This window comes from Camellia sinensis, chromosome 5 (genome assembly GCF_055761805.1).
Source record: "Camellia sinensis isolate YWXY chromosome 5, ASM5576180v1, whole genome shotgun sequence".
Taxonomy (NCBI): Eukaryota; Viridiplantae; Streptophyta; class Magnoliopsida; order Ericales; family Theaceae; genus Camellia; species Camellia sinensis.
Genome location: NC_138965.1, coordinates 171,305,001 through 171,316,277, shown reverse-complemented (window position 1 = coordinate 171,316,277; position 11,277 = coordinate 171,305,001). Strand labels below are relative to the sequence as shown.

The window sequence follows — 11,277 nt, the reverse complement described above, 5'->3', positions numbered from 1 at the left end:
TGGGATTGAACTAATAGTCCAATAAAATTATTAATCCAATGTTTGGTTAAACAATTGAAGTACGAACTAATTATTTTAAACTTGACTATTAATTAAGATAGAATACATAATCCAACGGATTCGTAATCCTAAAACTATTAGTCATGGGAATGCTAATCCAGTCCGCTCAAACAAACATGGCTTAGTACATTAAGATTCTTATATCTTACACCACATAATTTTTTCCAGTCAAAAGTCAAACAAATGGTGACAGTGCCTACCCAGAAAAAATACTTAAAAAATATTCAAAATTTGAAATATGCAGACGAGATCCATTTGGGTATCAGTTCACACCCCCACCAAAGTTTGAATCTACAGTCATACACTCTACTTTTTGAATGTATCTAGCCTATTTTTTTCCTGAGTACAAAGCATTTTTGACCAAAAAACATTAAAATAATAAAAAAAAAATAGTAATTAGAGATATGTCAGCATGAAGAAAGAGTTGCATCGCACATAACTTGCATAGCGTTTCCCACTACTGGCAGTGGATTCAGGGAAGAAAAGACTCCCCGCATTGATACTGAACAGATTGACCCAATTTGCCATGCTTAATTACTCTTGTGGTTTGTGGAGGAACAAACTTGTATCTACATAGAGAACCAACAATGTTGTAGTTGTCACAAACAGGCAATGTTGCCTGCGAATGGCCTCATGCAGAGTTACCTTTCACTGTAAAGTATGGTTGGCGAGTCCCATGGATTCGGCAACTTCTCTAGAGGAAAAAGAATCAGCTTGTTCCTACTCATTCCACAGAACATGCATTAGTAGACTGTAAATAGTAGATATTCACAAATCCAAGTTTCAGTAAAAAAAGAAAAAAAAAAAGCTGCCTCTCCTCTGAATTAGAGGATTTGAAAACAGGCTTAATCAACAGCTAGAATGCCAATAATCACAACAACAAAATGCTTAGGCACTCATTGGTTAACTTGGATATGAAAATGGTCCACATTCATCGTTGTTTAAAATACGAACACCATAAGTTTAAACCTCCATTCCAAACATACATTCAAAAGAGAGCACCATAAGAAGTTTTCATTACCACCGTTTTTCAAGACCGACTGTCCCTCTGTATCTGAGAATCTAATATATGCGTCTGTGGTGCATGTGGCATGTACATTTCTCTTTGTTATACATCCTGTACATCTACTGTTATTTTTTGTTTAACAAAATGGTCATTGTGCTCATGATCAATAAAGTGTCCTCCATGGTAGTTTTCAATAGATAGACCTATCATTAATGCTAACATTAAAAAAAAAAAACTGAGACAGAATTTGGAGATAGCAACATATTCATACCTGCAGACGATGAAGCAGATACATCAAGAAAAAATGCACAAATACCTGTGGATAACTCAGCATGGTCATCATGCAATTCAAAGCAATATTAACAATTTTTAACAACTAGACTCTTTCATTGAAACAGGAAATCCCAAAAAATAAAATAAAATAAAATAAAATAATTGGTGATATATTATATATTCTCACCAAATAGAAAAGCAGCAGGATTCGAGCAATTGGATATCGCCACAGAAATCGTGTGGCTCTGACAGCCCCAGAATCTAGAAGTTTTGCTGCATTCTGCAACTGCACCAGACAAGTTTAACAGAATGAGAAAAGAACTATAGGTGGCAAGACTGTAGTGAAAGAAAAGAGCAGTGCTGACCTGAATGCTCGCCCCAACCATATGGCGGTGATACAAGGGAAGAGGCCTGCAATTACTATTTATGAGAAAAAAAAGGAGAAAAAAAATACTAGTTTCACTTTTAAAGATGATTAAAAACAAATGATTAGGCCATATGCATGCAATCTTATTCTGCTACGAAATGGCTGTTCTTCTCATTTATTTAGGAACTAAAACGAGAAAGGCACGGGTTTATGACTGGCAAAACATTCCAGAAATAAGTAATGAATACAAAGCTTTTACAGGATGTAACCAAATTCCACCAAGGATTGATTGTCCTTACAATTTTATCAGAATACTATCAATCAGTTAAATCTAACTACCAAGTAAGAAGCACAGACATGGAACAGACACATACAAAAAGGACGTCAGTAATCTTAGCACAACAAAGCACTCTCTGGTGGCATGGAATATCTTTTTTTTTTTTGCCAGAATCTCCAAGTAATGTCTCTGTTAGATTCTCGGGTACCTCACTTCATTTATTATTTAGTTCAGTTTCGGTATAGGTTTATTATGTAAAATAAAATTTCAATACGAACAAAGACAAATTTAGAAACTAAAAAATAATACAAAATGTAAAACTCAAACAATGACAAAGTAAAATGCAATTAAAAAATGAAGGAATAGATCATATTTCAACATGTTTTAAGAATATACAGAAAACATGAAGCACATTGACAATTTCTATTCGATCAGAGAAGAGAGAAACATACTCAAGTGTTTTCATGTCAGTGTCTTCTTCCCAAGATGATGATGCTCGACGAGAAACTCTGCTCCTTTCTGCTTCTACCTGCTCAATTAAGCAATAAAATTATATGCATAAGACAATTTAGATCGTGTAAGATTCTATCCCCACCATCTTACTGTGAATGGTATCACTCTCCCCACATGGTAGGGCAGGTTTGACCGAGCATCAATAGGGACAGACCTGAGCTTCTTGAAGACGCTTCATCTCCTTCTCCAATTGAAATTCTGCCGCAGCTTTTTCGCTAGCCATGGCTTCCAACTGTGTTTGCTTGTAATACTGAAACATACATATGATTAGTCAAACAGTGAGTCATCATAAGTTAGCAATGATAATAATGATTGAATGACATTAACTTTGAGTTTGACATACCAACAGATCAGTTAGTTCACGGTACCGTTTCTCCAGCTCCATATGCTCCTGTCAAATGGTAGCCATAACACCTAAGGGTGATTATCAAGTAAATGACAAACTACTATTAAAAATTTCCAAAATATTTACTGAAAACAAATAACATAATAAATTAAAATGTAAAAAGCGAATGAAAACAGAGAAAAAGAATAACCAAATAATTAAATTTACTTAACTCATATATCAACCTTCAAGAATAGAGGGATAACAACATATAGAAAATTGCAAGTGTAACTGATGCAGAAACAAAGAGGAAAGACGTTCACAGTACATTAGTTCAGTATAGGATCATTTTGGAAATATTTCTAGTTAGGGAATTGCCAGGACTCACACTAAATGCCAAAATGGAAGCAAGATCCATTTTCAATGTATATAAAAAAGAAAAGGGATGAGTTGACGAGAAAAATTTCCATGGTGTATACTTTTTGCAGACGATATTGTGCTAGTGGATGAGACTAGAGGAGTTAACACAAAGTTGGAGATTTGGAGAAAAGCTCTTGAATCTAAAGGATTCCGGATAAGCAGAACTAAGACAGAGTACATAGAGTATAAATTTAGTAACAGTAACAATGAAAGCAGAAGAGAAGTGAAGATTGAGAACCAAAAACTGCCTAAGAGTGAACATTTTCACTATTTAAGGTTAATTATCAGAACAGCGGGAGAGATTGATGCGGATGTGGCCCATAGGATTAAGGTAGGATGGTGTAAGTGGAGAGGTGCGTCTGGGATATTGTGCGATAAACGAATACCCACTAGACTAAAAGGTAAATTTTATAGAATGGCTATTAGACCAGCGATGTTGTATGGAACGGAGTGTTGGGCAACCAAGAAACAACATGTAGATAAGATGAGTGTGGCTGAGATGAGGATGCTCAAGTGGATGCGTGGCAAGACTAGAGAAGATAGGATTAGGAATAAGTATATTCGGGAATGGGTAGGAGTAGTACCGATAGAAGATAAATTGAGAGAGAATCGATTGAAATGGTTTGGTCACATTCAACGGAAACCAATAGAGACAATAGTGAAGAGATGCGATTCTTTAACGGTAGATGGGAGTGTTAGGGGACGGGGTAGGCCTAAATTAACGTTGGCTAGCGTTGTAAATAAAGATATGGACCTACTTAATTTGACTAACGAAATGGCCTTTGATAGGGCCGCGTAGAGAAGAATGATTCATGTAGTCGACTCTATATGATGGGACTTAAGGCTTGGTTTGGTTTGGTTTATAAAAAAGAAAAGGAATGCAAGGAAAAAGTCACAACACCAATGAGTTCATCCTTCCATCACCAATATATGATAGTTATTGCATTGAAAGCTTTCATATCAAAACACTAGTACATGGTTTCTCTTGCGTGCCTTCAGATGATTGCTGCTTCCCTTCTCTGTTTATAACAGAGCCGCCTCGCACCCGTTTGTTGTATTCATACAAAAGCTTTGCTCTGGTCCTTTATGTCCAAAGTTCATTCAAGCGGGTTTCACTTCTATAAGATTTATTTATTAATATATATTTTTTTAAACATTGTAACCCACAAACATCTCCATGTCAGTAAAGAAGGAAGCCGGTTCAAAGTGAAGTTTCATTTATTTTTTATTTATTTATGATAAGTGTTTAAGATTCAATATAGTCCAATAATTTTGAGCAAAAAAGTCCATCACAGAGTTGTATTCAGTTATACTTCTGTATATACGTTTATTTAATAATAAGTAAGAAGCATGTGACTAACTAACTATAGTGATATACAACAAGGATTTCAACTTCCTCCCTGATGTGAAACTTGGCATGGATAAAAATGTATGAAGTATAGTTTTTAAGAAAACGTCCATTTTGATGGTTTATTAGTTAACTCTCGACTGGCAAAAGAAAAGAAAAAAGAAAAAAGAAAAAAGAAAAAAGCAACCATGTCAAGTGAAATTTCAGGAAAAAAATTACAGATTCCTTGGTCAGAGTTTGTCTGTTACCAAAGTCCACATAAAAAACACAATTACCTATTTACCCTTCAATACCAAGGATTACTTAACTACTGATACGAACCCCTTGGGTAGAACTCACCATTGAAAACCGGCTTGTAAGGGGAGAGTGCCCAAGAGTTTTATATGCACATGGCCACGGCCTATGTTAATCGATGTGGGATCGTAACATATCACCCCGCTCAATACCTGAATCCTTTGCCACAGAGATCACTGTAGACTGAGATGCTGATAAAAAAAATCACTGCAGAATCAGACTCAGGTTGGTGGACGGGGTGGGGTGGGGTGGGGTGGGGCGTGGGGCAGAGACAAAAGCAATTGCATCTCGACTCTGTAAAGCACTACAAGGAGAAGTGAAATGCACAGAGAAAGATGGGTACAGTTTCTCAGAAAGACCTGTGACTTAATGATCGATCTGGGCCAAGATAGAGCAGAATGGGAAAAGAGGAAACTTCCAGCCCAATCCCAAAATTTGAATGTTAAATTCCTTCTTCAGAACATACCGTGCCTTAATTTAATTCAAGATGAGAAAAAAGCTCTTACAGAAGTGCGATGCTGGGAAATTAGCATAACCAAACAGAAGATGACCACATATCAGAAACAGGGTGATAAAAGAGAGATTGCTTACTTGACGTGAATAATGCTCTGCATCTCTCTTCATGGCAGACATTTCGACTCTCATTTTTTGCACTTCAGCCTGCAAATAAGTATACAACATAAAAAGTCCTTAAATAGTCTTGAAACATCAGTTTGCAACATTTCAAATTTATTTATTGTATAATAATAAAAATTAGATGTTGGAATCAACTCCCAATTGACATCTCCAAATAAACAGCATTCAGTCTTCAATCGTGTAACTTGATTAAAGATAACAAGTAACACATGTACAGGAACATCACAAGAAACTTGCCTCTAAAGAAGAAAGCTTGCTCTCAGCATCTCTCTGACCTTGCCGAGCTCGCTCCGCTTCTTCCTGCCATGCCTGCATCTTCATATTCAGAAGACGAAGTGGTTAGATGGATATGTACTACTATAGCACTCTTCTATTGGTGAAAGATTAAATTATAGTTGTATTATTTTTATGGAGCATAAAGGATATAAAAACTATGAGAATTACACTTGAAAGAAAAAATAAAGAGGGCAAGGTATCAAACTGTTTCAATATGAAAGACCCACATTGTAATCCTAGATTTGAAGTCTCAACACTAAATTAAAATCTTGCTTTAAAGTAGAAGCTTTAAAAAAATGAATGATGGATATATAAATTGATTGCAAAAATTTTTTCTTGAGAAATTCTTCAACCTAAAAAGAACATGGTAATAGAAACTCGGAAAAAGGTGAGTCTTGAACTTAACAGAAGAGCATTATAATTTTTTGGTGAACAGATTCTCAGAACTAAAGATTTCATAAATGTTTTGTTATTGGTCTGATAGTTTGAACTCAAATTTAATTATATTATAAAAATATCATATATTAATCAAAATATATGCATATGCTAGGAATTGCACCCCTATATCTAAAAGGGGGGGGGGGGGGGGAATACAATTTTGGAACACAATTTGCAAATACATAAATATATATTTTATATAAAGCACAAACTTCAAAACCACATAACCAAGTAAATTATGTGAAACTCATTACGTATTTTGTTTACAAATTCACAAAAATGGATGCTGGCCAAACAGTTTAAATTTGTGTACCTGAATCATTTGATTCGCATCTTCAGGACACTTCTTTTGTCCACGACGAGCACGGGCTTCCATATCTTGTAGCTCTTGATTCAAGGATGCACATTCAACCTGATGGCAGATGATGAAGATTATGTGGACTTACATATCAAGAATGGAATATAAACCTACATTTTGAAGAACCAAAGATACCTCCAACAATGCCACCTTCTGCTCAAGTTCTGCCACCTTAGCTGTTCTTTCATCTGCTGTTCTCTAAGGGAAGCAATGAACAAAATTAAATCAAGACTGTAGAAATATAAGTCAAATTATCAAATGAATCATCACAAAGTCACTAGAAAGAAGAACACGCATTAGCTACAATGAAGCACGGACACAAACACGAACACACAAACATAAGATAACACTAATCTCTAAAGTTTAAATGTGAAGGGATTAATAGGCATCAATCTACATTGATTTTCTTTTATCATTGTATCTTAAGCTATTTTGTTCAAACTTAAAATGTGCTTCATGTAAGAGTATGTCTAAACGATGCACACACGTGTTCCCCAAGTGTCCAAAGTAAAAATAAATAAATAATAAAGACTGTGTTAAAATTTATCAATAAACCTACCACCACTACCACCTCACCTACTCCACTAAACCTAACCTACTACACCACTACCACCTCACCTACTCCACTAAACCTAACCCACTACACCTACATCTATATACCCACTACACCTACATCTATATAAGGAACCATTTGTAATAGACAGAATATATACAACATAAATCAATCAATAATACATCAATTCTTTACATGGTATCAGAGCAGGTTTAGAACTTAGAATTTTCGTTTCACCGGCGGGCGGCAACCTCACCTTAGCCGTCCGCCGGACCTCAACCTATTCCGTTTATTTTCTTCACATACCTTCCGATCATTGTCCAAATACTTTCAGACTATGTCTCCATTGTGAGTCTTGAGAGCCTTGACAGCTTTACCCCTTGATACACCTGCCTGTGTCATCACCAAATCAATGTCACGTGGCTCCACCCCAGTCTCGTCAATCTCTCCCTCTTCAATGTCAACTGGAACGCCCTTCTTCTGAGCTCTATCAACACAATCACTCTCTCTGCCGCGACCATGGCAGGACTTGCAGCAAGCAATACTATTGCTGCCATTGGAGTGCCATTTTTTGCTTTTAAATTGTCATCAACACTCTTGTTTTGTGCAGCCACAGGGATGTTGATGGTGATGAACAAGCTCCAACCATCACAACTTGCTGAAGAACAGCGCAGCGCTGCCCGGTTGTTTAAGCAAATCTATGGAAAAATTGAAATCATTCTGGCTCTTCGCGACGTCAATCAAAATGATGTGAATGAGGCAATGGAGAAGGTTTTGGCACTTGACAAAGCATACCCACTTCCCTTACTTGGAGTCATGCTTGAAAAGTTTCCTTTAACATTTGAGCCTGCTGTTTGGTGGCCTTCAAAACTTGCCCAAAATGAAAGAAAAGTATATGAAGACAGAGAGGTTAATTTGAAGAAGAGGGAGAGGAAGGACAAGAGAAAGGCTGCAGATGCAGCTGCTGATAAGAAACAAAAATGGTTCAAAGAAGCGATCTACTGCTCCTCTTTAGTCCTGTGTTTAAGCTCACCTCAACTGGATCTTCTTGTTTCTCTTCTTTTTTCCGTCTCACTTTTCTTTGATAGAATGCGATGATTATTGTTCTCTCTCTCCTTGTTCTGTGGATAGCCTCAGGCACTCTCTCTCTCTCTCTCCACTCAAGGACACCCACTTTTCTTTTCTTTAAACATAAAACCCTCTCTCATATCAGAGCCACTTTAATCATATCCACCACCATTCACCTATCTTTATCTCTTTTCTCTACAACTCTCACCCGCGCACATGCTTTCCTCCTTAATATATTATTATTATTATTATTATTATTATTATTATTATAAAAAAAAAAATAAAATTATATATATATATTTCTATTTTGATATACCGCACACCGTTGCGGCTTTCAATTATATTCTTATTATTTCTTTCTTTCTTTTTCTTTCACATTATTTTTAATCTTTTTTCAAATTCCTTTCATACCATATAGCTTTGCACACCAAACCAAATTTTATTCATCTCAGGGCTCAACCCCGATCACAATTTTACACACAAAAAAAAAAAAAAAAAAAAACCAAAGATTTGTTTTCTTTTCTGCAGGCGGCCACCCACCGACCTCACTTCTTCGCCTATTCCGCCGGTCTCTTTTTCTTGCCTCCGTCCTGGACGGCCCTTGCCGGTGTTACCTCCGTGTTTCCCACTCCACTGGGCACGATCACTACTCCCTGCTCCTCCGCTGCAGCATATGGCGGCCCTCCAAATCGGAACATAACGGTGGCCTTCCGCTTCAGCTCCTTGTTTTCTGTCTTTAGCACACTTATCTCTGCTCGCGCATCCTTATACATGCGTTGGAGCAGAGCCAGCTGGGAGTTTAACTGTTGCACCTCATTTGTCCTGCTCTGCAGCCGGTGCGACAAGTTTGTGACCGCAGTCATGGTTTCCACACATGACTTCAGAGTATACTGATTGGCTTCAATATCCGTTTGTACTGCCATTTTTTGCTCCACCGACCGCATCGGAAAGTTCAACGGAGCAAAACCAGGGGTGTTTGGTTGAGGTTCACGGGTCTCCGCACCAGTTATCTCTCTTGTTGACTCGTTGAGGTCGGGAAAGAGAGTGAGTAGACCACGGGATGAAGAGGCCATATTCTGAGTAGCTGAACGGGAAGAAGAGGCCATGTTTTTTGGGTTGCTGAGTGTTTCAGCGAAATAGCAATTTCAGACTGATAATGTTCGGAAGGGGAGTGTTTCAAGATTTGCAGCTCTTAGAGGCAATCTCTCAGAAAATGAAGAGTTTTTCAGAAGTTTTTCCCAGGTTTTTTTGTCTTCGCTTCTGCCTCAAGCACAGCCTCCGCATTGGTTTATATCGACACTGACGACGCGGCCGACACGCCACTCTGTCGCTCACGTGCCTCGCCGCGTCTCCGGCTCACCTTTTGATGGCTCGACGCTTTCTGTCGGGCACGCCTTTTGATGAAGTGGGCGCGCCTTTTGAGGGCGCGACTTTTGAGGGCTCACTATATATATCCATATATATATATATTTGGGCAGCCTATATACACCATCATACAGTGTATTTTTTATGGGTCCAACAAGATTCTGTAAACTGTCCCGACATTGATTCCGGTTAGCTCCTTTATGGGTCCGACAAGACTCTGTAAACTGTCCCGACATTGATTCCGGTTAGCTCCTTCATGGGTCCGACAAGACTTTGTAAACTGTCCCGACATTGATTCCGGTTAGTTTCTACAAGGGTCCAGCAAGACTCCGTAAACTGTCACAACAACTGTCACAACATTGTCTGCTACAACGGTCCGACATGACCCCATAAACTGTCTTCTACAACGGTCCGACATGACCCCATAAACTGTCTTCTACATCGGTCTGACACCGCCATACAGTGTCCTCTACAACGTTATGACACCACCATTCAGTGTCTTCACCAATGGTCTGACACGACCATACAGTGTCTCCTATCTTTTTTTTATTTTTATGTATTTTCTTGTTTTGTTCCTCTCTTCAAACTCAAGTTGGTTAATTTCTATCCTCCTTGAGTTTGCGGGGGGCTGTTAAAATTTATCAATAAACCTACCACCACTACCACCTCACCTACTCCACTAAACCTAACCCACTACACCACTACCACCTCACCTACTCCACTAAACCTAACCCACTACACCTACATCTATATACCCACTACACCTACATCTATATAAGGAACCATTTGTAATAGACAGAATATATACAACATAAATCAATCAATAATACATCAATTCTTTACAGACTGGTTTGGACGAGTGTTTGACATGTGTCGGGGAGTGTCCAACAAGTGCCTCTAGCATACATTACTGCTCTTTATATTTCCACTCTTTGCTAGGCATCAATTTAGGTTTATCTCATTCTGTCTCTCTTTCAATATGGTTAAGTGCTAGAATTGAGAAAACAGCAATAATAAGAACTTCCAAATATCAGTCATACCACAACAGGTAAAAGACCGACCTAAGCCTATTAGGAATTTCAGATAAACATACGCCTTTCAATATTCATATTCAGGCTCATTAAGCTCTTATAGTTCTTATATTCCAGCAACTAAACAAGAACCATGAAGGAGATAATTTGAAAAGATATCAGGCATCTGAACAGATTACCAATTTCAATTACCACAGATGACAAGGAATAATCGCAAGAGAATATGCATATCCTAGATACAAGAACAGGATAAACTTCTCGACATTTGACTTTGAGTTGTTATAGACACAGAAAGTTATGCATAGACATCTCAGAGTCCCAATCCACTGATGGTAAGAGCTTAAGGATGAACAAGTTCATAAAGATTGAAATATTCTCAATTGACACATTGATGGAGCAGGCATAATATCACCGTAATCCAAGTTTCTAGCAAGATACGAATATGGAAGAGAGTACTGGAAATACAAACATGTTTAATTTATATAAGAAACAATAAAGCGACACTTCAGACAATGAATCACAAAAATGACAGGTTCCTACAATACCTGAATCCTGGCTAGGGCTGTGGATGACTCAAGAGCTCGATGCTCCAATTCTACTTCCCTTTCCATAGCAGCCTGTTTAATCATATAAATTATGTGTTACAACAGGACAAAAAAAAAGAACATA

The 11,277-nt window shown here is 37.7% G+C and overlaps 1 protein-coding gene across 3 annotated transcripts in view; it reads right to left on the bottom strand.

The window, feature by feature from the left end:
• Positions 1–270: 270 nt before the first annotated feature.
• Positions 271–11,277, bottom strand: part of LOC114281376 (golgin Putative 1) — a 28,327-nt gene continuing 17,320 nt past the window's right edge. The window contains exons 10-21 of one of the 3 annotated variants that reach the window (XR_014330496.1): positions 11,154–11,225; positions 6,727–6,789; positions 6,547–6,645; positions 5,757–5,834; positions 5,475–5,543; positions 2,840–2,910; positions 2,651–2,746; positions 2,436–2,512; positions 1,705–1,750; positions 1,527–1,625; positions 1,338–1,382; positions 271–780 (exon numbers count right to left, since the gene is read on the bottom strand). Coding sequence is in view for 2 of the 3 variants with exons in the window: in XM_082870427.1 (XP_082726553.1) it covers positions 709–780; positions 1,338–1,382; positions 1,527–1,625; positions 1,705–1,759; positions 2,436–2,512; positions 2,651–2,746; positions 2,840–2,887; positions 5,475–5,543; positions 5,757–5,834; positions 6,547–6,645; positions 6,727–6,789; positions 11,154–11,225 (873 nt within the window). In the remaining variant the exon portion in view is untranslated. Of the gene's footprint in view, positions 781–1,337; positions 1,383–1,526; positions 1,626–1,704; positions 1,760–2,435; positions 2,513–2,650; positions 2,747–2,839; positions 2,911–5,474; positions 5,544–5,756; positions 5,835–6,546; positions 6,646–6,726; positions 6,790–11,153; positions 11,226–11,277 lie in introns of all 3 variants that reach the window. The other 2 variants (XM_082870428.1, XM_082870427.1) reach the window with 2 other exon arrangements.